Consider the following 27,776-nt stretch of genomic DNA (forward strand, 5'->3'; position numbering starts at 1 on the left):
GAAAGGGAAATATGAAGCGGAGCCGCCGCCGCGCTGCGCGGAGAGGAGCGGGGACGCGGCAGCGGCGGTGTGGGCATCCTCGGGCACCGAGCGGCGGCGGCCGAGCCGGAGAGCTGCCGGGGCGGCGGCGTGCGGGGCGGGAGCCCTGAGGAGCGGCGGCGGTGGTCCCGGTCCCGGAGGGTGCCCGTGGCCCCCGGCCCGCCAGCCGTCTGCCCCCCAGCGCCGGGCCGGGGGCTGCCCGCGGCGGCGGTGGCGGCGGCCGGAGCGCAGGAGCGGGCAAGGAGCGCGGCGAGCCGGGGCCATGTCCGCCCCGGTCGGCAGCCTCGTGCGGTACCTGTTCCCAGCCCTGCTGCTGCACGGTGAGTGCGGGGCGGCGCGGCTGCCGGCGGGTCTCGGCCCGCGGGGTGCCCCGAGGAGCGGCTGCGGTGTGCGGGGCCTCTGTGAGGGGTGAGGGGGCCGGAGCCTCTGTGGCGCGGGTGGGTGCGCTGGGTCCCGCCTGCCCGGGACAGACACCGGGCAAAGGACGGGAAGCGGGGAGCCCCCGCTGGCTCTGCCCGACCCCCGCGGGAGCGGCACCGCCGGCCTGGGTAACACCAGCCCGCTCCAGAGTGCGTGCTGCCGGATTGTGCTGCAGCCCGGCACTGCTTGGATGGAGCAGTTGGTCCCGCCACCTCACGCAAAGTTTCTTCACTCACCTCCCGGCAAGAGCTGGCGCTGCCGAGCTCCGGCGCGTTTGGCCGGGACACCCTGCGGGGCCCGCGTTCCTCCTCTTATCGGGAAAAGGTTTTCGCCGTGGAGGTGTTATCTGGGAAGCCTTCGGTAGCAAAGTATGCCAGCACCGGATCTTGTGCGCAACTAAAATTGTTTTGCTGCGGAGCACGAAAATTCCGGGTGTTATTACACACAGTCCTGCTTTGACAGCCTCGCAGTTTAACCCTGGACTGGCATCCCTCTGAAACTGCACAGTAGGCACAATTTTAGTGAGAAAAGTCACCGTATTTAAATTTGTAAATTAGGCTTGCAAATTCATTTTTAGGCACTTTAAACAGATAACTCGTCTTTCCAGAAAGCCAGTGTTCTTCGAGAGAAACTTCTGAAAAGGAGGCAGTTTAATGAGCTGCTTAGCTATGTCTAACATTTGGCAGCCAGATTTGAAAAATCTGGGGATGATATCCTTCTGAAAGTGTGACTCAAGGTACTTGGTTACAGCATCGTTTTGAAGAGTGTTCCTAATTCTGAAGTCTTTTGTAGCATCCATCAGTTAAATTTCTTAGGACCCCAAGCGTAGCTGTAAAAGGAGGAACTTTTTTAACTGTTAAAATGCAAGTGACCTACATGGATTCAGTGGGAGATCTGTGAGCTGGGGTTAAGGATTTCAAAGCTATTCCTGGGGTTGATTTTGTGAAGCGGGGATTGTCTCTCTCTGTGTTTGTACAAGTGCTAAGCACACAGTATGGTATTTAATAAATAATAAAGAGCATGGGCTTCTGATGGTATATTTTGTTTAGAGAAAGAAAGAGTAGGAGGCTCTGATCCCCAGGAGGGGGTTTTATACTCTTCTCACAGCTCAGCTAGGAGATCCGGAGAGCGTAGAAACATGTTTAGCTGAGCCAGACCTGACAGGAAGCCAGAGGTGTTCTTTAAACTCTGTGATCTGAGATGTAAAAGTTGAAACGGGAGACTTGAAGTTAGAGGGTAAAGAGAGGAGGTGTAATTGCAGGGTTGGACTCCCTGGCTCATCTGCTTGGAATTACAGAGCAGAGCTGAGTGCTGGCTGGAGCAGGAAACAAATCAGGGCCAGTGATCAGGTCAAAACAGCAGCTGCCAAAAGAGGATGATGAAGGAAAGTCATCTATTTCTTACATCTGCAGTTAGATTTCACCAAATAACATAAACCTGAGATTTTGTAGAAAGATATAACACACTGCCTTGTCTATGAAGATTAACATCTTGGTAATGTAGCAGTTCACAGTTTGGATCAGAGTTTCAAGAGTTTGAAAACTACTGCCATCTTACAAACTTGGAAATCATATCAGTGGCATATAATGCACTGAAACACCCATGGAAATAGGTTTACCCTATTGGCTTTAACTTGGTCTAGAGCTTTTCTGTCCATGCCATACAGTCAGTAGGAGCATCCTTCGGTCAGCAGCTATCCCAGATCACTAATGTGTAAGGATAACTAGCAATCCCAGGGGATTGCAGTGTTAAGCCTCCTTGCAGCACGCGGTGTTTTCTTTCTGGGTTCCTATTGCATATGGCAATTCAAGGGTTAAAAGTGAGTGAGTGTGGGTGGGTGGTTGAGGATTTCTAGGGCTTAAAGCTTTGTGACACAAGTTAAAAAGTCCTGTAAGGCTAAAGCTTCTGCTTTCATTACATTACAAAATGCCTACTTTAACGTCACTGAGTGGAAATTTGGAAAAATTAGTCTTCATTAATCAAAATAAAACCTGTACATGTATAATGTCACCAAAAAAAAAGAGAAAGGTTTGCAGCTGGAAGTTGTCCATTATCACTGTTTTCTTTGCTTAGACAAAAAGCCACAGAAGTTTCAGATGTCAAACACTAAGATCATTCAACTCCAAAAAACCTGAATAATAAGAGCTAGTTTAAGTAGATTCAAAACAAATTTGGTTAATTTATTTTGTAAACATAACCTTTTTTATATATAAACACAGATGCTAAAAAAAACCCTTTAGTGTATTTCTGATTATGCTACTGTTAGAGTAATGAGTTAGAAACTTTAAAACAATTAGTCGATAACATCATGGAAATGGTACTAATAAAGATGATGAAAACAAGACTGATAGGCTTTTCAGCACAAAACTGTTTATGCTTTTAAAAGTTCTCTGACAATGTTGCTTAAATTAGTTATATAGTAGAGTTTAATTTCAAAACTTTTTCAGGAAAATAATAAGTAAATGCATCAGGAGTTGTAAATACGCATAGCCATGAAATGTGCTCTGTGCTAGAGACATATGTGATCTGTTTCCTCAGTTAAATAATGCATTTCAAAATCTTGAAGACAATAAAAAGATGAGAAGACACACTGCTTAGTGTGAGACTTGGAGAATTTGCAGGAACAATTAGAACATGGACTGAATTTTATTTACAACTTTGTCAGTGTAAATTCCATTTCACTTATTTTTGTAGCTCGAGTGTGAGCTAACACAGTGGTAAGATGATGTCATCAACAGAAAGGGTAATTTTTTTGTGCTCTGTAGGGTGTCTGTAGGAAGTAGGCTGGCACACAATGGGGCCCAAAAGTAGCCTCAACCACACTGGAGGCAAATACCTTCAGCTATTCAGGGCAAGGGTAGTATTGCATTAGTGAGGTGATTATTTAGGGCTGAGAGAGGGGAGGATTATATGTAAGGAGTTTTTAGCGCTGTCTTCACCCAGACACAAGTCCCAGGGGAGCTGGGGGCAGTTCTGCATGAACAAACCCAGGGTGTGGGTACAGGATGGAGCAGATGTCTCTGACAAAGGGCAGATGTTTCTTGCAAAGAGGGCAAGACCGAACTACCACTGACACTGAACTGCACTGACATGCCAGTGCTGCAGCCATTCCTGTCAGGAGCAGAGTGCCCACTGCCCTGAAGAAGATGGGCTTTAACCCTCACTCTGGGCAGTGCCATTTCAGCTTGCACAGGTAGCAGCAGCCATCCCAATTGAGAACTTCAGCTAAGCAGAGGTTATGGCCTTTGTAACTGCTTGGCACTTGGTTCTCTGACCTCTTCCAAGAGATAGCACTGCATAAGGACCAAGGTGTAGGGTAACAGGGGACCTCCATGCTGGGCCTGTCAGCTTTGAGTGGGTTACTTTTTAGCTGTCCCATGTAAACGTATTTTGGAACGCTCCTCAGGATCTTCCATGCTCTGAAGCATTCATTTTGCCTCTCATAGAAAGCTGCACTTGGAAACTGTGTGCACAAGAGAGGCAACAGATACATGTGAAAGGAAGTCATTGTCCTGTCTGCTTCCCTGGCCATAAAACCCGGCTTTCCTTTCCCAACCCTTTTGTTTGTAGTAGCTAATTTGGGCCCCAGTCTTGCGAGGACTCTTTGAAGTTTCAAGTGGAGGGAAAACACTGGTAAACACAGCTCGTGGCTTGGTAACAGGACATTATATTCTCCATGGCAATTATGTAAGCTTGCACTGGAGCTGAAAGCCTGTCATAGGCATTATCTGACACTATCCCACATCAAGAAAGAGCATAATCCAAATGTCTATTTATTTAATTGTACGGGGCAACTGCCCAGATAAGGAGAGCTATAAAGTTAATCCAGCCAATTATTCTTTATCTGTTGTAAGGTTTTTCCAGTTTCAAACAAGTTCTAACTTGAAAGGAGATTGCTGCAGGAGTAAAGCATGAATGTTAAAATGTTTCTGCCAGAGATTAAGCTATTTATTATTTTGAACTTACATTATCACTCGAGGTTGTTTTACTTCATAATAAAATCTTGTTCTTCTGTATTTACATCACCAGAAATTAAAAAAAAAAAAAAAGAACTTAAGTGGTTCCTGCTGAGCAATCAAAGTCTAAATCCAGGTTTGAATCCTACTTTGAGGTAGCATCTCTTCCCCCACGTAGCAAAGGATGAACCTGCTGAACACCTGGTAGCTTTGAGACTGGTTTGAAGCACTACACTTGGACATGTTTGAAGCCGTGGTTTAGATTCTGGTAGAGACGTTCATTAAACTGATAAAATCTAAACAGTTTAAGATTATTGGCCTTATACTTTAGCAGTCTGGCATAGCTGTGAACAGAATTTGGCCTGGATGTTGAGGCACAAATTAAATTAAAACTATCTGTGTTCAAGCACAACTCTACTTATTATCTTTGTTGCAGTTGTACAGCATTTGCATGCTATTTTTCAGAAAACCAAAACATTCATTCTAGCTGCTTGCAGTTTTTTGCAGAAATGTTGGCGGAGAGCTTTGTCATAACCATTTTTGAAACATATTTGGGTTATGGACTGCCAACACATTGCCCTTTTAAGATTTGCATTTTACTCGCAGCTATGTGCAGAAATCTTTGAAGAACTTGAAAGTAACCTATCTTCCCCTAACAATTATTTTTATCTTGAATGGTTGTTCCCACATCAGATACAGGTTTATAGGTGAACATGAGAGCCTGAAGCCCTCTGTCTGGTGTGGTGCGTGTTCCTATCCACGTCTTACAGGCATGGCAGCTGTACAGGTCTCCACTTTCCCACTCAGATGGATGTTGGATCCTGCCCCTGTAAAGTGTGGTCTGGGATCACAGGCCCTTAAAGATCTGTGTGATCTCTGAGGGTCTGGGCAGGGATCTCCAGTGAGCTGTAACATCTCTGATGCTATATTCAATTAGTTTCATGATAAAGCTCTGTCACTAGGGCTTGATTTTGAAAGGGAAGCTGGATATCAGCTCATCATAAAATGCTTCTGTTTAACTAGCTGGTATTTCAGGTGGATTCTAGAATTTTCCTTTTACTTTTGGACTTGCTCCTTTGCGAAAACAAATGCTGTGGGGTGGGGGATACAATCATAATGATCTCCAGCTGTGGTGTAGCTAAAGTGAGAGCCAACCAGAGACTTTGCAAAATTATTGTTATTGGTCTCATGGAAAGGTTTGTTTGTTTGTTTGTTTGTTTGAAGTCTGTCACACTTTTGAGTAGTCAGGCCAAGAGAGAGTCTGAAATATTCTCAGCTGAGTCTGAGATACTGAAACCTCCCATCTGTCAGTGCTGTGGAGAATAGTAGACTTGGATCCCTCTGAATGAAAGTAATGTCTCCAACTATGTTGCAACTGCATCTACTCTCCAAAGTGGGCTTCTAAAAAGTCGTGAAATTCTTTTCCCAGTTTTGTGAAAGCATGTTTTAACCTCGAGCCTTTCCAGCAATGAACATGGCAAATGGATCTTTTAAAGTAAGTGACATCATCCCTGCAGTTCCTCAGTTTTGCAGAACACCTGGTATGCACTGCCAGGGGTGGAGCAAGGGGGCACTGCACTGCCTCTGAGCACCTGCTGTGAGGAAAAACACAGAAGATGGTGTTTGATTTACTACTCTGTGTGGGAAGCATGTCACTGGTCTCAGTGTTTGACCTGCACATGGTACAAGGGGAAGCTACATCTCCTTTGTATAGCAGTTGTATCTACAGGCATATGTTAGTAACTGCAAAAGTGTTGAAATTACTTATTTGCAAGGAAGAAGTTTGCACTAAATTAAATTTTTCCTTGCTCCAGCAAGACAAACATAGGTAGAGGTCCCATTTCTCTCTCTTAATTTTATACTGTACTTCATATTCTGATATTCTGGTCCTGTGATGTTGTTTAGCATTATTGAGAGCAGCCCCAAGAAAAAGACTTGGAGGTGTTGGTTGATGAGAAGCTCAACATGACCAATCAATGTGTGCTTGCAGCCCAGAAAGCCAAACATCCCAGGGTGCATTCAATTCAGAGTTGGCAGCAGGACAAGGCAGGGGATTCTGTCCCTCTACTCTGCTCTGGTGAGATCTCACTTCAGGTACTGTGTCCAGTTCTGGGGTCCCCAGTGTAGGAAGCACATGGACATGCTGGAGCAAGTCCAGGGGAGGCCATGAAGATGCTCAGAGGGCTGGATCACCTCTCCTATGGCAACAGGCTGATGAAGCTGGGGCTGTTCAGCCTGCAGAAGAGAAGGCTCTGTGTTCAAGGCCAGGCTGGATGGGGCCTTGGCCAGTCTGGCCCTGTGGAAGGTGTCCCTGCCCATGGTCAGAGGAAAGTGGAACAGGATAATTTTTAAAGTTTCTTCCAACCCAAACTATTCTATGTGGGTGTTTTCTACATCTCTCCCTGTGTTTCTGCAGCCTTCATTATGTTCTCATGCTTCTCTTGATTACCTGAATTTGTTCTTGCCTCCATTTGTCACACTTGGATGGATAGAGTCCCAGACAAATACCTTCTTTCCTCAGGGGCTATCGATGCAAACATCCCTTCCATTCTCCAGTTGCAGATTATCATTTGCAAGTTGTGGACAGAACTATATTCATGTGACATGGAGAGCTGAGGCACAATTGCTTTTGAGCTGTATCAAAGAAGACACTGTATAATACCACATAAAGTTTGACTCCTTTTCAAAAACTGCTTATTTTCATTGTTTCCTTCGGGGAATAATTGGGAATGTCTGATGTGGTTACTGCGTTTTCTTCTTTGATATGTGCACATACAAGATGGTGTCCTCCCACAGAAGGATTTTTGCTTGAAGAAATTAAATCCCCAAGTATGTCTAAATGAATAAATCATTTCTAAATGCATCTGTATTCATGAGTCATATGACAAGAACTAGGCAAAATGGGAAATAGCAATGCCTTGGAAATAGTTGGTTGAACAATTTCAAAATCTTCTTGTGACGGCAGATTTCAAGTGTTCGACAACTTCAAAAGGAAATGTGAATTTTCAAAGTCCTTTTTCAGTGTGAGATAATTTGTCTGCAGGAGACACTATGTTGATAGTTAGCACTGGTGACTACAACCTCTGCCATGTTCCTTGCATGGACACAGAGCATAGACTCTACCTAGTCAATCCTGCCTCTCCAAAGGTGCAGTTGGTTCAAGCAGAGCATTGCCCTGTCATGGATATACCATTTCTGGCTGCAGAATGGGAGTTTTTTGATGCTAGCATGAATGACTCTGCTCAGCAATGTAAGAATACCTGAGAACTTTCTGACTTCCAGAAAGGGAGAAATAGTGAACGCCTGAAAATCAGGCGTAAGGGTATCTCAGGCAGTATACTCAAATATCAAAGTATCCCTAGTATTTGTTACACTATAGAAGGCAAGGCCATAAACTCTCATTCACATTGAAGAGTTGTTTGTGACCTGCAACGTAACAAAGCTATCAGATTTTCCAGGAAAGATTTTGTGAGGTTGTATTCATTAATCTCATCAAATCCTGGTGTTGTTCAATGGTGAGCACTGTCTAGGTTAAGGTATTTATTGTATTCTTTCTGATCATTTTTTACCCTGTCTCCCAGACAAGTCTTTGCTTCTCTTTTGCTGAGGAATTGCTGTTTTTAAATGGTTGACATGTATTTATAATTTTGGCAATGCCATTTTCCCAGGTGTTACCCAAGTTTCTTCCAGAAGATCTAAGACCTAGTCAAGACCTAGCCAACATAATGAATCACTTTTTTAATAGGAAATGGGAAAGGCTTAAGGAAGTATCTACCTAACACCAGGCACGTGCCCAGGTGTTACATGGAGCCTGGGGCATAAAGCATAGATCCTGTACTGAGTGGCTCTCAGTGGTGAGCCTAAACAACCCAGTTTCTTATCCAGGTCAGCTGAGAATGCAGCGGAAACCCTGCCCCTAGAAGTATACTACAGTGAGACATCCCTTTCCTAAGATAACTACCCCAATTTCCCAGGCACTCACATAGCCCCTTCAGCCTACCCCTTATCCATTTTGTAGTCCTATGGTGCTCAAATTCCTTCTGGCAATGTAATACAGTTTCCAACACTTTATGTAAGGTTCATGTTTGTCACTTTTTAACCCCTAGATGTGAGGTTTTCTTTTGATCTGTGTTTTCCAACATATCTAAGAGCAGCTGTGTCTAAAAGAGTAAAGGCACATTCTTTTTGAAGCTATGTATTCATTTTGTTCAATTAATATTGTGTAGAGAGCGTGCTGGTGGATTTTGTGTGTATACATTACTCAAAACCAAAATTACTGTGTACTGGAGATAAAGTTAGCTTTTGAAATTCCTTTTCCCCTTTAAAATAAAAATAGAAGGATCTGCCTTTAATTGACCACCTCAGTCATCACAGAGGCTTCCTGTGTGCAGAGGCTTTGCTTTTAATATCTGTTTTGCCTTGACTTTAAAGAGTAGTCTTTATTTGCAAGTTTATTATAGAAGCGTTCAAATTAGAGGTGGGCTGAAACCGCAAAGTTTGTGTCCGGATCTGGACACAACTTTGTGAAAGTTTGAAAGTCTAGGTTTTTGATTGTCCTGACCAGAGATTACAGAGGTGTCTATAAAGTTCAGTTTCAGAGCCACATCTCCTGGGTGTGGAAACACAACACTTCAGTTCAAGCTCTTTTCCCCAGTTTATTTCATAAATTTATGTAGTGGATTATTAGTGTTGTGACAGAAAGAAAGAGCTTCCCATCTTTTTTTTTTTTTTTTTTTTAGATGAGAAAATAAATGTAAACAGTATTTGCCCACACATATGAATATGAACAAGTGTCATTCAACACAAGATGGTCACAGTATCCTTTATCACTTTGAAGCCCTACTCAGCAGGGTCTCATGATATAATTTACACTTCCTGTCACAGGGCTGGGAGAAGGTTCGGCTCTTCTTCACCCGGACAGCAGGTCCCACCCTCGCTCCTTGGAGAAGAGTGCCTGGAGGACTTTCAAGGAGTCACAGTGCCATCATATGCTGAAACACCTTCACAATGGAGCCCGGATCACTGTACAGATGCCTCCCAATATTGAGGGCCAGTGGGTCTCTACTGGGTAAGAAAAGATAAAACAAGATGCTTGGGATGGGGAAGAGAAGATGGTAAAAAGCAGAGAGGGAAGGATGAATATTCCCACTTTCAACAGCAGAAATATTTTCTTTAATAGGGTGATGCTCTAAATTCCAGATGCTCTCTATATGTTTATGCATAAAAGGAGAAGGAGCAGCATTATGTACATTAAAATGGTGTGCAGTAAAGCTGTCTTGATGAATCAATTTATTGTCTGGATATTAAACAGCATGGAGTGGAATATCTTTAAATCTCTCTGAATAGGAAAGAGCCTACCAAGCTGCCAAAATTGATGCTCATTCAAACAAAACATTGTACTATATTTGTCTCCATGCATTAGATCCATCAAATGGGTTCTTGTTTTCAGAGCATGTGTCTAGCACAGGTTTTATCAACAAAATAAAGTTTGAAGCTGTATTTCACTAGTTCTGTTAATCTTTATACCAGATAACTTGTATTTCAGAGAGCTGTTTTGCTTTCTGTGTCTCAGCAGGCAATATTCACATGCTCATTGGAAGTGACTTGTAGTAGGAAAGACTGGGGTTTTTTAACAGAAAGGAGTGTTTTTCAGGATGAGAGGAAATGGTCTCAAGTTGCACCAGGGGAGGTTTAGATTAGATATTAAGAAAAATTTCTTTGCTGTGAGAGTGGTCAGGCGTTGGGATAGGCTGCCCGGGGAAGTGATGGAGTTAACATCTCTGGAAGTGTTCAAAAGATGTGTGGATGTGGCAGTTCGGATGTGGTTTAGTGGTGAACATTGTAGTGCTGGGTTAATGGCTGGACTCAGTGGTCTTAGAGGTCTTTCCCAACCTTAACAATTCTATAGTTCTGTTTATATTAAGCAGGGTAGAGGTGACAAGGGGAACAAATTTGAAGGCACAGAAGGGCTTCCTACAGGAAATGGAATTTAACTGCCGTTTACACTTTCAGAAAATAAAAGGGGGGGGGGGGGGCGTTGGGAAGAAAGAGAAAGAATCCATAAAGCCTGAATATTGCATGGTCCAAATTAAAACCAAATAGTTTTGCATTAGCAGTCAGAAGTTTGCATTGATCGCCACCCCTGTCGAATGTTTGAGTGGAAAAGCTCAGGAAATGATCCTGCACATCCACAGCAAACCAGAGATATACACAGAGAAGCTTCTAGAGCAGCTTATAAGCCAGCTCTTTGTGCTGTTCCCTGGATGTATGGCATTTCACTTTCTGATGTTATCAGTCGTTCTGCTAAATCTACCGTGCAAAAAAGAGCAATGGATGTTTAATAAGCTGCTACTATTTTCAATGAAGAGTTTAGTTACATGGTGGTCTCTCCACAAAAGCCAAAAGCAAAACATGATTCAAAGTGTTTAAGCCTACAAGATAAAGCCTTTAGATATGATCACCATGAAGCAGTGTATTAATAGCAGCAGAGGGAGTTGCTGGATAACTGGCAGGCCATGGATGCCGAGTTCCTATTTATTCCCATTCCTGCTGAAGGGATGTTAGCACCCAGGTGCCTCGGTGGACCCACGTGGGTCTTGTTGCCTGCAGTATACATGATGTGCCACCTTGCTAAAGTTTTGTTTCCATGCCTTCTTTTGTCCCACAGCTGTGAAGTTAGAGCAGGCCCAGAGTTCCTCACAAGATCTTACAGTTTCTACAACACCACGGCATTCAAGGCTTACCAGTTCTATTACGGTGGCAATCGCTGCACGAACCCCATCTACACCTTGGTCATCCGTGGCAAAATCCGTCTCCGGCACGCGTCCTGGATCATCCGGGGTGGCACCGAGGCCGACTACCAGCTCCGCAGCGTGCAGATCATCTGCCACAACGAGGCAGTGGCCAAAAGATTGGGTGACTTGGTGAACCAGACGTGTCCTGGATTTATCCCAGAAGGCAGTCCCTGGAAGCAGGGTGTGAGCTATGATTTGCTGAGAGAAGAGAACGGCTGTGAATGCACCAAGGCTCTGAATTTTGCCATGCACGAACTGCAGCTGGTCCGTGTGGAGAAGCAGTACCTGCACCACAATTTAGACCACCTTGTGGAGGAGCTATTCCTCGGAGACATTCACACTGATGCTACTGAAAGGAGATACCATCGGCCCTCTAGTTACCAACCTCCTCTTCAAAATGCCAAGGTATGTGTGGGGGGAGGTTTGCACGTATCCTCTTTTGAACATACTGGTGACAGAATGTAGATGTGCTTCTAATACAAGGGGTTGATTACAGCCTTAATTAACAGAAGATAACAATTCAGTTTGTGAGGGTTTTATTTATTTGTTTTTTGTTTGGTGACTGCAAATATGCAAAAAAAAGTAATCTCATTAAGTAAGCTCAATAAAGGCCACTCTGAAGATGGAATCAGAGACTTGTAGGCAGAAGTGGGAGTGGTTGGCTGGGACCATGGCTGTAGGCTAGCAGCTGAGAGGAAGGTTTCATATAGGAGTGAGACAGCATAAGAGGAACAGGCATCAGTGGATACTTCTGCAGCTGTGGAGGGGGGAACAGAGAGAGAGGAAATCAAATATGAATATCAGCATATGGAATTTGGGTGATCCATAACCTGAAGAGGAGACAAGGAAATTGGAAGGTAAACACATGGCAGGGGCAGCATGAAGGGAAAAAAACTGATGGACTGCGCAGGTGGCAGATCCAGACACAGGCACACACATTAATGAAATGAAAAACAGTGAATGTTGAATGGGGCTCTAGTTCCATTTGATAATTCCAGTTTTCAAAGGGACCTCAAAGTGCCCTCAGCTTCATGGGGAACTGATCAACCCATAGTAAGCTGAATAAAACTCAAACAGGAAGCAGGGGCACTGATGGCCTGTAGCAGGAAGGCTGTCATGGACCTTTCCTGGTGACATGTCAAAGGCAGACAGCAATTGGAACCACGTGCAGCTGCTGCTATCGGTGTGCTCCAGGTGGGCATTGCCACAGCATCATTTCCAGCTACTGGGTTACCACCATTTTTAATCATCTCACCACAAATAGTTCAAAAGTCAGTTACAGCTTATCAGCAATAGCAGGAAACACAACAGGAGAAGGGAGAGTTTTGATCAAAAAGCCTTGGCTTTCCCTTCCATTCAGAGTTGTCTGCCCTGGATTGTTTCTCTCTCCTGTGAATAAAATATTTTAGTAGGTTAGGTCCTTATGTGATCTGCTTGAATTGCTTTGTAGCCTGGCTTAGGGATCATTTAAATCCAGTCAGCTATTTTGCTGTGTGAAAACTACAGTATTTTTTGTCATTCTTACACTGTCTTCAAGTGACCAAGGACAAATTCGAGTTTTCTTTTTAAACTTACCTTCCCAAAATAGAACGTTTCAGCAGCAGCAGATGTACCATAGCCCAATCCTCTGCAAAATTTTGTTTTTCTTTAATTGATTCAAACAACCCACATCAACTTTCATTTGACTGATTTGGGAGTGAGGGTTCTTTGCTAGATCTCTTCCTTGCAGGTATCTGTAGATAGAAATTAACAGATAGCAGCTGTATTGTATCTGTTCTAGAAAATATTGTAGCTCTTTTACGAACCCCTTGAAACAGAGACGAGATCTTGATTTAAATCACTGGACCTGGTGTCTTATTCTAGGCTGATATGTAAGATAGTAAATGCCTACACTTCAACCTTGTAGTAATTTCATTATAGTCAGGGCAGTCAGATGTACTTTCAGACAGCTTTAGAAAATTAGGATTGTTGTCCAGGCCTGCTGTAATTTTAGGAAATTATTTTTCTGCCTGTCTGTTCTATTACTGTAGCATCCCTTTTTCTTTCTGAAATATAGTGGCTCTAAAATACAATGTTCAAATTCAAGGGAACAAATTTTGCATAGGAGAGGTGTGTTTCTTGAGACAGCTTAACTAAGAGAAGCTGAATCTGCTGATACTAGGCTTTCAGCATGATATAAATAGCAACACCATAAAAAATGAACCTTTGCTTCAGTTGATGTGAAAGATTCCAAGATGTGGGTTTGTTGGTTTGTACCTAAGCATGAAGATCCCTATACCACAGGTTCTCAACAGGCACTCTGACCTACTGTTTGCCAAATGCAGGAAGAGCAGTAACAGAAGTGCTTTTTTCTTTTTTTTTCTTGAAGTCCAGGCAAACATACTGTTGAAAGGTTATAACCCTTCCTTTTTGAACTCTTTTCCTTTTTTAATTGTTGCTCCACTGGGACCCAGCTGAAAATGAGTTTAAATGCTAAATTGAGTTTAAAACTACAAGTCACAGACTCCTCTGGAAACTGGACACCATGAATAAATAGAAACGTTAAATCAACTTGTTTTTTTAAGGTTTCTACAGTCATACCAAGAGGCTAGGGAGGCCAGGAAATTGCTTCTGAAGTGAATCAGGTGTATTGTGTGGAATCTTTCATTTAAGGCTTTTTTCATTTCCTTTTTATTTATTTATATTTTAGACTCATAAAGGCCTGCCTAAAATAAGTTAAGAGGATTCACATTTTGAGTTAAATTTATAGTTAAGGCTCTATATAGAAGAGAGTTCCACCCAGCCCAAGAGTTTATACAGCCTGTAAGTTGGATGTGGTAGCCACATTCATTACTTATGTGGTTGAAATGAACGGTAATTAAAAGCAAATGATTGCTGGATATGTTAGGAATGCCAAAGCCACATGATCAGGACTTTAAACAAATAGAATTGGACCTTATCCAAATTCCTGCAGCGATTTCACTGCGGGATGGTAAATCAAAAGGGCTGTCCAAAAACCAGACAGCTTTATGCTGAGCTACAAATCTGAATAAATTCACAGATTACCGTATCTCAAGTGTTCATATAGAATCAGGGAGCTTATAAAAACATCTAATATGTCATCTCTTAAGGCTTTAGAATTCTCTTAGATAAGAACATACCTTAAACAAATTCCTCCTGTAAAATATGTGGAAGTTCTTGAGTGCAGATGATGAATAGGTCACTATATAGATTTATCTTGGCTGTTTTCTAACCTGGCTGAAGATTTTAGTTAGGACTGGGTGATGAATGGAGATGAACATCTTTGATGTCTCTTGACACTGCAAATTTATCAAGTGATTCAGGCTATCACACATGGAGCTTCGAGCACAGGGGTGGGAAGGGCAGGATGGGGGAACTGCTTGGTCATCATCACATATATTGTACAAAATTTTTCTAAATAGGACAACACCAAGGAGGCTGCCTGATTAGTTGTAATATCATAAAAATATACAGGGACTTGCAGCATGAAGGAAGGCTTGAATGCAGTATTTGTTCTCTGTGCAGGACAGAAAATGTCTTCAGAAATGTCTGCTCTAAACTACAGAAAATGTGTATAATAGCAGTAGTAGGAGACTTATTTCACATGTAATTGCCTCAGCAATATTGCTTTGTAAACAAAGAACTCCTTGTGCTATTTTATCATATGACAGAGTGACGGGAAATATCAGAGCAGGACTGTGATGACCGGTCATTCTGGTTAGATCATTACTTAGGAATAAGGCTGACATGGTCTGGAGCATCACAAGAAACCCAAAAAGAGCTAGGATGACCTTCACTCTTTGTCATGCTCAGTCAGTTGCTGAACACACTCTTTTAGTAAGAGATGTTTCCCCTTTAGAATGTGACTGTAATGAATCAATTCTCTATTACAACTTTATTCACCTCTGGGACCTGACTTCCAGCAGCACCTGGAATTTGCAGCTGAGATGGATTCAATGTATGGAGACTGGTGCTTGGGCTTTCCTTTAGCCAAGAAAGAACAAAGTGTGCAAAGTTTTCTGTGCTTTTCAAAAATTTGAGTCTTCTCTTTGAAACATAGTGACTTCATCTCCAGGGGAATGCTATGTACTTGTGAAGCTTCCAGGGAAATGCAATCATAAGTTAATAAATAGATGTTAAACATGTGAAGTGCCTCAGAGAAATATGCAAAACTCAACCAAAAAGCATAATTTTGGCAGACAAAACTCCTTTGTTTGCCTGAGTAGTGCCACTAGTCTTCTAGATCAAGGCAACGCTTGAAGGGTGCCTTTTGTCCATCATCACTTGAAAAGAACTCTTGGTTAGGAAAATTATGAGGGGAAGCAAAGTAGGAATATTCAGAAGAATGCTCAGATGGGTTAATTCCAGGTTTATGAACAATAACAGTGTAACAATAACAGAGAGGAGGACGCAAGCATCTTTTAGCTGAGGTTGGCTGGCCCTTGCCATGCTCGGCAGCGCTGTCGGCTCTGGCCCTGTGCCTTTGAAGGTGCCACGTCTGCACTTACCACTGTCCACTCTGCAGCTGCAGTCAAAGCCTGTCACAACTCAAATGCAGCACCAGGGATCAAAATTAACTATTTGGTCTAGTAAAATAAACCCCAGGCCTTCAGGTAAACTCAGCATATGTATCTAAAGTACAGACACCTTCCTTAGGGTTGGCATCTAAACATAGTGGCTTCATCTTTTGTAAAAGGGCAGGGAAGACTCAGTGGTAATATTTCAGGTTTAGAGGGCTATATAGGATGCTTTTTAAAGGCATAATAAGGCAGCTTAATTTGGGAATACTTTATTCTTGAAAATGGACATTCAGCTGTCCCTTTGGGTTTACCAGGAATTATTTTTGTTAATACTTCATAAAACATTCATGTCACCATAATTTAGTATCACTCTAATGGGACAGATGACATGTAAGCACATTCATATGAGAAGTCTGGTCTTCTCTTTGTTCTTGTCTTTTGCCCAGGCTAAAGTCATTTATACCAGGAAAAGAACAGCCAGAAGACTTCTGTCTTTCATGTTGGTTTTGTTTATTTCAGTTTTATGCAGGGTTGTGCAACATAATCAACATCACAGATCAGACAGTTGTGTAATGGTAGTGCCTTGAGATTCCTTTGCTATCTTACCCTTCATAAGAGCTCTTAATAAAAACCATTCCTCAGTATCTTAGAATATATGGTACATGTTTGCAGATAAATCTGAACATATCTCCACCCTCCTTCCCGTTTGCAGCTTCTCTGTTCCCCACCAAAAGAAATACCCATCTGACAACTCTGCAAAGGAGTTACCGCTCTCTCCAGCATTTTACTTGCCTCAAGATTTTTAATTAAAGTTTTAAATCTTCATTTTTCTTCATTCCATTTGGCAGGCTAAGTTATAACTGTGTCAGCCGTGCTTGTCAACTCCCCAGAGCCAGGCTAATGCACATTAGTCAACTCAGTTTCATATGAGGTCATGCAAAGCCTGCAAATTATCACTTTTGTACTGGAGAGAATTTGTGGTCGTTTTTTAAAGTGTTGTCTTGGTCTGCAGTTATCTACAGTGGTGGAGAAGCGAGCCTGATACTATCCTGGGCAATTCATAAATGTGTCCTTCCTGTGGTCTTGGCTCCTTGGCAATGTGAAGCAAAGCTGTCCAACTTTTTTTGTTGAGCTGGAAGCATTTCCTTGAATTGATGTTCTCCCAAGAATTTCCATTTGTACTCATCCTGGGAGCACTAATTACTAAGACTAACACACCTCTGGTGTTGTGTTTCCTTGGGTGGTGAGGTTTAAAGCATCCTGACCAGGCATGATTCGTTCCAGTTCCACCTAGTCCTGCCCATGACACGTGGTATTTGGGAGGTGTGCAAGCCCATAGCTGAGTGTGGCTCTTCTCTCCACTCTTCTTCAGCACTTCTCCTCATAGCAATATGTCCATTCACATGACAGGGGTTCCCTACCCCAGCTTTTGGGGCTCTTGGCTCCTACATCATCCCAGGATAGTGGTTAGATCTGTACTGCACACACAGTTCAAGCCTGAGCCCTTGCTTGAGGAAATATAATGCCTTGTTCCTCATCTCACATCTCCTTGCAACAAGGATATGCTATGTACAACATGACAGACCCAGTCACATGTTATGTGGCATAGGCAATGTCAGATAATTAGTCCTAGACAGCCGCAGAATTCCACAGAACTTCAGAAAAAATTAAACTGTGCTGTTTCTGACTATCTGTACCAGTTGGGAAAAGGATGAAGGAACCTCATCCATGTTTGCTTTTTTTAATTAAAATCCCCCTTGCTTGGCTTCCAGAGCTCTCTGGCCTTATTACCACTTCAGCTGAGACAGCAGGAGAGAGTGATAAGAAAAAATATTGGGAATTCTCAGATCCTAAGCTGTTTTCTCCCCAACTACAAGAACTGTGTTTTCAGCCAGAGATTCAGGCTTGTTTTGGCACACATGGCTCAGTGGATTATTTCAGAAATTGGCTTTAAAGAAACACCTGGAAGGGTGAGGAATGGTTGCACTATGGCTTTGGCATTGCAAAGCTGCAAGGAACCACCCATCATGGGAAGGGATTTCCAGTTATTTCAGGGCCCAGTCCTTCTAGCAAGGCCCCACTATTAAAAATACTACACTGTGCACCAAAAAAATCAAAACATAGAACCTATGTTCGTCCTGTTCTCTGCTTGTTTTATTGCATTAAGTTTATGTCATTCCCCCATGAGCTTTTTATTAGAGAGTTCTTAATAATGTTTGGACTCAAGTGTCCTCTGTCTTTGTTCCCTATTTTCTTTGAATGCCTGTTTTAAGAAAATAATCTTTCCCGGAAACACGTGGACAAGGACTGATCTGCAAAGCCTCAGATAGTGTAATTAAGAGCCAAGAGCAGCTAACCTAAAAAAGCAAGAGCGAAATGCACAGTCAATTGTTAAATATAAATTACTCCATAATTAAGTCAGATTGCCTCATAACACAACTAGCTTTTTCCTTTGGCTATTACTTGGGCAAAAATCATACTGAGGGATTTTATGGATGGCATATTCTTCCACTAAGAAGTTTATAATGTTGTGAAAGATAGTATCAAGCAAAAAAGGTTTATGTGAGCTTAGATTCAAATGCTGGTCTCAAGAAAGCGGTGCATTCAGAGTAGTACATCCATGTGAGGGGCTGGAGCCAGCTGGTGTCTCACAGCTGTGAAAGGGATGTTTCTGCTCCCTCCCTCCCCACCCCAACCTCTCCCTGTTGCACTTGCAGTTTGATGCAGAAAGTGCCTGATTACCTCAGCCCCTTCATTTGGCACACTGTCAGTGACTGGAAGGCTGTCAGGTTGGACATTCCTTAGCAGCCCAGTTGGCCAGATCTTCACAGCTGGTGCAAAGCCTTCAGAATTAGAAGGGCTGGACAGAGTTACAATAGTTCAGGACCACAGCTAGGTGAACTACAGACAAGTAACAGAGAATTAACAAGGAACTTCTAGAGTTTGCCAAAGGAGTCACCTCTGCTCACAGTGTAATGGTGGCCAGTGGTGACCAAAAAAGAAAACAGGGTGAGTTGTTGTTTGGTTTTCTTTACATTTTGAACAAGGGCAACAGAAATCACTGGTTGCCAGGTTAAATTGCCTTGGCTCACAAACTGTTTTTGGAGGATGGACTCCTGGGAGGAAAACATGAATATAAGCCAAACCAATATACTGCTCTGCCAGAGTCTCCTCTGGGATATGATAGAAGCTTTCAAATTCACTTCAGCAGAGAAGGGACTGTAGCAGAAATTCTCTCCTACTATTGATGGATTCAACTTAAATAAGCTATGTTTCATTTTATAGCACTATCTTTTTCTCACTTTCTGGCTTTACTTTGTGTGAGTGGGGCAATCACAACCATAAAGTTACTGTCATTAGTGCCCTTGTGTCAGGGAACAGTGCAGCCAGTCTGCCCCATGGCAGGACAGAAATGTGTGCTTTAAAGGCACTGGCATGTTGATCTCCAGGAAGAAAAGGCATTATTTCTATTAATGCTAAATTGAATGTTAATCTTTCTAAATTGAAAGATACTTTTTGTACATATATATCTGCATTAACTTCACCAGTTGCAGTTAAATTACTCAATTAAATGTTCTTTGTATTTCACTAAAGTACTAATGGACCTTTCACCTGCTTGCAGAATTTAGCTGAAAAAAACATATCTTAAAATTTGTAACAAGCTCCACAGTGGGACTACATCCACTTTAAGAGCATGCTGACATATGGTCTCCAGAAGACCATGTGTTTTGGGGTGGAAAGACCCTCGGGAGGTCACCAAGTCCAACCTCCTTCCTCCTCAGAGCAGGGCTGTTGGCCAGCACTGCTTCAGATCAACAAACACAGATCTTGTGCTTTCATCTCTCAAGGACATTTCTTGATCCTTCCTGGCAGGTTACTCACATCCACCAGATTCAATCTATGAGGTGTTGTCCTGAGGTGCATCGAGTAAAGAGCTGAAGCTCAACATGCACCCATCTGGGAGATTTACTTTTTCTGGGAGAAATACTTTTTCTTTGTACACCTTTCCAGCCCTCTTTTCTGAGGCCTCTCTGAGCACCCTCTGTAACATAAATGCTCGTATTCACTGCTCTTACTTCAAAGTCTATGTGAGCTGCTATGAAATCAGCATTTCTCCACTCACTGCCTTCAGCTCTGGCTCACTTTAGGGTTGACACACAATCTTCATTAGTGGCCTGAATTCCTCCAGTAAAATGACTGTATGTAGCTTCAAAGAATCTGAAAAATATATTTCTTCTACACATACTAAACATGGTTTATATTTACCCCACAGACCAGAGAGTCATCCAAAGCTTTTTCAGCAGTAGTGAAATCAGTTAAATGGCTGCTGTTCTATGTCCCTGGGATGTAGAATAATGCTTTATGTGCAAAGTAACTACTGCTCAGGTGGTGGAAACCTTAGCCTGCAGTTTCTCCACTCCTCTCAATTTCTCCACAGACTTGGAGCCTGCAGACCCCTCCTAAGACACCCCAGGTACTCATATTTGGGGCCAGAGGTACCTGTCTGCTTGAGACTGCTGCATGGCTGTGGTGAGCCACCCTGGGGCTGAGCATGTACCATGGACCCTGTTCCTGCTGGAGAGGGCCATAAAGCTTTCAGCAGCAACCTGCCATATCACACACTTCCCAAACTTGTGTTAGGGCTCAGCAAAGCTGAAAGAGTTTAAAAAGCACTGGTTACTATTCTCCCAAGGTGCTATCCAAAAAGAAAGAAGTCTTTATGACACCCATGTTTATCTACAGTACTTAAAAACTAAAGGACAGTTAAATAAGAGTTCAGCAAACATACTGATTTCTGACACAAGCATTGCAAAATCCCTTTCATAGTAAATTACCATCTGCCAGTTTCTTGTATGATTTGAAGATAAAGTCTGCCTTTTCTAGATCCTGAGCTAAAATGTTAATTTCAGATAAATGTAGACAAGAGAATTAATTTCTTACATGCCCCTCTGCTGTGCAGTCTTACTCATACAAAACCAGATGGTACCACTAATAAGGTCAGAAATGACAATGCATTCCTTGAAATGCGGAGCTGGTGTCGCTTCAACATGAAGTGTCTGGCCTGATGCACTGCTCTGTGTCTCAGGTGATGCCTGCTGAGGGTTTCTCTCTGCTTTGTTTCAGAACCACGACCAGTTGTGCATCGCGTGCAGAATCATCTTCCGCTCAGATGAGCACCACCCGCCCATCCTGCCCCCCAAGGCAGACCTGACCATCGGGCTGCACGGAGAGTGGGTGAGCCAGCGCTGTGAGGTGCGGCCAGAGGTGCTCTTCCTCACTCGCCACTTCATCTTCCACGACAACAACAACACCTGGGAAGGCCACTACTACCACTACTCCGACCCCATCTGCAAGCACCCCACCTTCACCATCTACGCCAGGGGACGCTACAGCCGCGGAGTCCATTCGTCCAAAGTCATGGGTGGCACGGAGTTTGTGTTCAAAGGTAGAGTAGCTTAGGGACCAGGGCAGTTTGCTCATAATGATTTGGTTGCTGATGATTTCATTCTGTGATTTTCAGGAGTTCTTAATTTCTTGGGAAGTTTGCAGGCATTGTGTGAACACCCAGCCAAACTATACAGCTGCGTGGCATTTCACACCACTGAAGCAATACTCATTTGAGGCAGAGGTCTTTAAGTACACATAAGAAAATAAGACTTCACATTACTTAGTGATCTTGAAGTCCAGCAGCCAGACGTCAAGCCTCCAAGAGAAGTGGTTAGATCTGTGCTTTAGGGCTCCTTCAGTAGAGAGAAAAAAGCATCTTTGGAAGGCATTTCAGATCTGAAGTGGTATAAATAATTTTCTGTGGAAGACAGATGCAGCAGCATGCATCTTTTCATGTACTCCCAAGGGGCCCTGAAGTAAAATAAGGGTGTCCCTAAAGACAGCTCTGATTAAAGACACCAGAGCGAAGACGTATCCAACCCAAACCCATCGGGTACTTTGGAAAGCAGCTCTCAATAGGGATGCCACCCACGGCTGAGAAGCTTTCCTGTGCAAACAGCCCCATGGCACCCTGCTTAAAAAGAGCTCAGGGGCCTGGACCACTCACACAAACAAACATCTTCAAAACACATGATCCCACCATGGCACTAGCCCCAGCGGAGCCTCTGGTAGCCTCAAGCCCTCTGTAGGCTCTCCTCCTTATTTCAGTTACCACATTAGAGCATAAAGCATCTTACATGGGTCTAATTTAGAAAAGCACCCAACTACAAGAAATAAGTGACTTTTTTGTAAGAGGTTTTTGTAGGAGGTGGAAGATACCCTTCCCTGTCAGAACTTTGGCACTTTAGAGCTGCACGTGCAGCAATGTCCCAGCTCAGCTCCTGGCATAAAATCCAGTTTCTGTTTGCATGTCTAGTTTGTGTTGTGCCAATTTACCTTACAGATTAAGGTCACTAATTTGGCTTAGGTAAAACTTTCAGGTTCAATTTCTATAAATTAGCTTTTACACCAGCTAGAGTAAATAATGTGAACTATAGAGCTGTTGAGTCAAATGGCTGTTTATAAAAGCTCAGGAAAAGCTCCCAACAAATCTTACTATAAAATGATCTGGAAGAGAATTTGGGATTTTGGTATGTTGGGAGGCATGAGGCATGGTTATTTGCTTCGGTTTTAGTCAGCACCAATCCATTCAGATCCCCTTTTCTTGATATACAGTGTCAAACATACACCAGGAAATATCTCTGTTCCGTTTCTGCAGGCTCATTCATTCTGGCTTTTCCCAACTTTTTTAACTTGGCTGGAAAATGAAACTTTGTATGCCTTAAACTCCTTTGAAATAAAAGCAGGTTAGAACTAAAGAAGCTGCTGCAGTAGTTCTACATTTGATACTGCAAGCTGCAGCCAATGTTTAGAGATGAAAAAAAAATCTTTCTGTAGGTCATCTATATTTTATAATTCATGGAAAAAAGGACAGGTGATGTAGGATGATAGTGCAACTGTGGTGTTTTCCAGATTTCCCAATGGGAACTAATTACTTTATTAGATTTACAGGGTAGCTAGCAAATGTTAAGAAATGGTGCAAAATATGTGATGAATGCTCCACTTATGAATTAATACAGACGGTAATAAAACATCAGTAAAGTTTTATTGTTTCCTCTTTTCCCTATCTCCTAGTGTAACCAACCAGTCTTTATCTGTAAAGGGTTGTCTGGAATTTATGAAAGCTCTGCTTAATCTCTGGCTGAGATATGTGGCCATCAGGTTTTCTTCAACTGAATTGGAGGGGGGTTGTTCTGTGCAAAAAACAATTTTTGCACAGATAAACACAAAGACATAAATTGGTGATGGCCACACCAAACTAGTTAATTTAGAAAGAAACAAGGGGAGATAATTTTGATTTAACCTGCATGTTGGCTTTGCTTTTGCTTTTGTCCCTCTGCTAAGAGCTCCCCTCTTCCTCTCTCACAGTAAATCACATGAAGGTGACTCCCATGGATACATCCACAGCCTCACTGCTGAACGTGTTCAACGGGAATGAGTGTGGAGCACAGGGCTCCTGGCAGGTCGGGGTTCAGCAGGACGTCACCCACACGAACGGCTGCATCGCGCTCGGCATCCGCCTGCCTCACACCGAGTACGAGATCTTCAAGATGGAGCAGGATGCCGAGGGCAGGTACCTGCTGTACAATGGCCAGAGGCCGAGCGACGGCTCCAGCCCCGACCGACCCGAGAAAAGAGCCACTTCCTACCAGATGCCTTTAATTCAGTGTGCCTCATCAGTACCCAGATCTGAAGAGTCACCAGAGGAGAATAAGATCAGGCTCTATAGCAGCAGGGCACCAGAAAAATATCCCAGCACCCCAGCTCTTGCTTTGTTGTTTATTTGTACTGTGGCATATTGGGACGTTCTCAGCTAGAAGCGAGGAAAACTTATTTTTCATGACTACAAAGCCAGGATTCCACCAGACTGGGGGTTGTTTTTCTTCAGACAGAAAAGGACATTTATTTTCTTGATGCACTTGAATGCCTGAGAACTGTTGTTCTTTTCCTTACTTCCCTCTTCCTCCTTGAATCCTGAACGGCACTCGTTTGATGTTTGTGCTTTGAACTTCATCCAGTCTGATCCCTGGCCTGACACGACTGCACAAAAGTAATTGCACTTTAGGACTGCAGACTTCTGGGGGGAGGGAGGGGGGTCTCCTTTTTTTTTTTTTTTTTTTTTTTAACTGCTGGGATGAACTCTATGATCCTGCTTCAGTCATCTCTGCCATCTTACTGTTGTGGTACTCTTATCCCCAATGCCCAGTTTTTCATCAGAATTTAGCTCTGGGGAAAGGCTCAGTGTTGTGCCACTACTGTGATAGCAGCTTTCCCCTCTGACTTCACAGCTCTGATGTAGATATGTATATAGGGAGGAAACCCACAAAGATTTATCTTGCCATTGTCTTACAGCTCATAATACAGAAAGAATCAAGAAATCAACAGCCCTCTGTTCAAAAAGTGCTAAATGGTTGATACCCCTAATTAAAAAAAAATACTCCAGTAATTTAAGCTATTTTTACAATCATTGAGTTGTAAAAATAACCAGTGGTTTAGTATTTTCTCATTCAAATAACTTAGCTGTATAAGTGCTTTGAGGCCTTCCTTTGTATCCAGCGAGTAGTTACAATCAAGCCACCTCAAAGCCAGCCAGCAGTAGTAATTTTCCTGTGGGATGCACAGAGTGCACACATAAACTTCTAATACAAGGCTGCAGGAAAGACTTCTCTTTCCATATTCCTGAGGCCTTACATACTCCACATGCAGTACTTGGGTCAGCTGGGTGGGCAGAGTAAAGCAAGTGGGGTATAATGTGTTCTGCAGACCTATTTAGCAGCATCTTTTCAATCGTGTGACCTCACCAGGGAAAAGGGTTACTGCAGCAAGCACACCGTGGTCCCTGGTAGAATAAGAAAGGATCTGGAAACACAGCCTCAGATGGAGGAACACCAGCCCAGTCTTAGAGAGGGAAGAGCAAGAGATGCTCTAATGCAACCACATCCTTCCTTTCCTCCTTGCTGAACTGTTCCAATACATGCCACGGTGTCATAGAGCTTAAATCAGCATTGGTTTTGGGAGACACTGCTGGGAAGGTGGATAGACACAGCCCTCAGAGAGCATTTGTCAACTAAAGCCTGCCCTGGAAACTCTCAGGTTTCCCTCAGTGGTGAATACATCCTTTTGTGCACTGATGCAAATCAGAGCAGATTCTGGAAGCAGTAGGGAAGATGTTTAAGGCCAGCAAGGAGTTAAAGGTTCACAGATGAACCATGCCCCCTGCTTTAATGGGGAGTGAACTGAGGGCATAGCTTAATCATGTGTTTGGGCTGTGGCTTTTGCTGATGTACAGGTTTTGGCTCACAGGAGGAGCAGGAACATCTGTAAGAAACATAAGGAGTAAAGTTGTAGCGTTTCTCTGCAGTATAAGCAGCTGCTAGCTGCTCAGCCCAGTACTGTGTCAGAAAAAGAACCTTTCATGTATTATTTTCAGTATCCTAGTAAAAGTATGTTTTGAATGTAAGTCTTTCAGCTTTACATAGTGAGTCTTCATACTGACTAGCAAAAGCATTCCTTGAAAACATGGATGTTTTTTCAGAGTTGGAACAGAATCAGTTCACCTAGTTTTGAGACAGCAGGAAAACAGAGGGAAGGAGCAGTATCAGATAACACACTGCTGAGTCAGACCAAATCTTTCATATTTTTTCTTCAGACAAATGAAAAGTCACAGAAAACTGTTAAACTGTTAAAGACACAGAAAACTTAAGAGTCAGGAATGGAACTCAGTAGTCAGCAGAGAAAGTGTTTATCCATCCATCTGATGTCAGATCCTCCTTCAGCCTATTCGAAAGATCTGAAAGCCAACTCAGCATGGTGAATTGAGCCTATGAATAACAGCTGCTCTGATCAGCATTTCTTGATAGTTTTCTGCTCCATGCAGTCAAACCTATTTGAAAAGCCAGCTCTGGATCAGTTGCTGGTGGGGGCACAGTTTTAAGTACAGGGTCAAGAAGGACACAGGATTTCTCCAACAGAGTAGTTAAAAACCACCGTGGAGTTTGGTTTTCTCTAGACTGAGTATTGTAATCAGCAGAGTGACACCAGCATATCTCTAACTGGGTTACTGAGCTGTTACAGTCAAACAAGCCCCCTAAGTACTTGATTCATTTCTGACTTCTGTTAGAGATGCAGCAGCAGGAGTGAATTCACACCAGTTTTTATTTAAAAGGATGGGTACTGTGTGGCATTCCTTAGATCACACAAGACAAGCTGCTTTCACCACCATTGACCATTGCCATGGGGTCCTGTCTCTGAAAACATATCCATGGTTAGAAGTTGCCAGACTGTGTCACTTTCCTGTGCAAGTGCCACACACAGCTCGATCCCAGCTGAAATCTGCACGTGCTTGTGATGCAGGATGAAAGCAAAGAGCAAAGGAACTGTTCCACAGCACAATTTTCTATATTCAATGGAGCAATCGTCTACAGTTTGTTAGTGCCTTGTAGCTCCTCTGTAAATTATCTAACGTCAAAAATGTTGCAACAGTTTCAAGACAAAGATCTGTCTAGTTATAACCTCTAAAAAGCACATTCACATCTCAGATATTTTGAATCACAGATTTACAAAGGTCTAGGTTTTCCAAGGTTTACGGTTAGACTACATGAAAATGTAACTCACTGTTCAAATTGTACAATAAATGCTCTTTTTTCCCCTGTTATTTAAAGACACTTAAAAAGGAAGTATTTTTAAAAGGTCTTCACAATGCATTACATGAAATCTGATTGGGGACTTCTGTAGTTTATCTGTAATGTTGACCAGAAACATAATTTTATGATCTGAGTTCTTAACATGTGCTGCACCATCTTCCCTCTGCATACCTATATATTTTTAATTTTTCTTTTCACCAATACAAGTCAAGTTTGGCAAAGCTGTAGGTCTTGGGAGTGCATAGTTTATGTGCTAGTCCATATTTTCTTTGAGGCTTCTCCTTGCTTGCAGGCACAGAACAAGGACCTAATCTTATTCTCCTTTGGTTTCATCACTCACTAAATTAACTGTTGCACAGCACCACATACATATGTGACACAATATATTCCATTCATTTTATTTCTCCAACCTGACCTCATGTGCTGGCAGCCCTGGGTGCTAAAGAAGTTAAGCTGCAAGTTGTTTAGCAGTGGAAAACTGGGTGAAAACTGGGTGATTTATCCCTTGCTGAAATGCAGAAGGTATAAAAAAAAATTAATCCATTAATGTTGGTACCAATGTTGCCAAGACAGTTGCCAAAGCTTTTCCTTCAGTAATATCCTATTTAAGGATCCACCTGACAGAAGAAATGGCAACTTAAAGAAATTCTTAGGCAAATTGTTTTAAGAGGCTCTATTCAAGAAATAGGACAAAAGGGATCAGAAAAGTCAAAACAAGTGTTCTTGCTCTGTTTCTATACCATTTACATATTGTGCCTGCTGTCCTGGGGTAGAATGTCATTTCTATGAACAGAAGTCTGTATTTTAGGATATAATGTCAGTCTTGCTTGAGTCGGAGCGTGCTTGCCTAAAGTGCAGGATTTTAAAATTTAAAAAAATCTTTTTATTTTTGTAAAGTTATAGAAGATATTTTTCTTCTCAACTATGTTCCAGATTAAACTGCTGGGGAAGTTTAAGCACTTGTTAAACTATTGATTGAAATAAAAAAGCCTAACTGTAAAATTAAGTATTTCTTTGTCTCTTCTGCATGTTAGTTCCTGTTCTGTTGAACAAGTGTAAAAACAATATTAGGTGTCTTGGAAAGAAACAGCCAAAAACCTTACTGTTGAGTAACTTGTGCACAGAAAAGCTAATTTTTTACTACATACACAAGAAAACATTTCTTGTTTCAGTACATGTCTCTCACTAGAAACAGTTCTGATGGATACAGGTATGGGATTTTGGGGTTCACAGCACATCTTCAGGTTTTCTGAATAAAATCCTGGCTGGATGTGCCCAGTGAGTAACAACAGCGTTGACTTGCAAGGAGAGTGTGGTCGGAACAGCTGTGTCAGGACAAAGGAGAAACCAAGTATT

The 27,776-nt window shown here is 42.6% G+C and overlaps 1 protein-coding gene across 1 annotated transcript; it reads left to right on the forward strand.

The window, feature by feature from the left end:
- On the forward strand, positions 1-26,941 carry APCDD1 (APC down-regulated 1). Its single transcript, XM_079300133.1, has 5 exons — positions 1-359; positions 9,300-9,483; positions 11,083-11,614; positions 20,854-21,175; positions 23,146-26,941. The coding sequence occupies exons 1-5, from the start codon at positions 302-304 to the stop codon at positions 23,592-23,594; spliced, it is 1,545 nt and encodes a 514-aa protein (XP_079156259.1). The 5' UTR covers positions 1-301; the 3' UTR covers positions 23,595-26,941.
- Positions 26,942-27,776: the final 835 nt, after the last annotated feature.

Source organism: Erithacus rubecula, assembly GCF_903797595.1.
Source record: "Erithacus rubecula genome assembly, chromosome: 3".
Taxonomy (NCBI): domain Eukaryota; kingdom Metazoa; phylum Chordata; class Aves; order Passeriformes; family Muscicapidae; genus Erithacus; species Erithacus rubecula.

Excerpts from the sequence above, each read along its gene's own strand:
- APCDD1 (XM_079300133.1), top strand. The coding sequence starts at position 302 with ATGTCCGCCCCGGTCGGCAGCCTCGTGCGGTACCTGTTCCCAGCCCTG. Across the intron at positions 9,484-11,082 it reads GGCCAGTGGGTCTCTACTGG|CTGTGAAGTTAGAGCAGGCC; the intron begins GTAAGAAAAGAT and ends TTTGTCCCACAG. Across the intron at positions 21,176-23,145 it reads CACGGAGTTTGTGTTCAAAG|TAAATCACATGAAGGTGACT; the intron begins GTAGAGTAGCTT and ends CCTCTCTCACAG.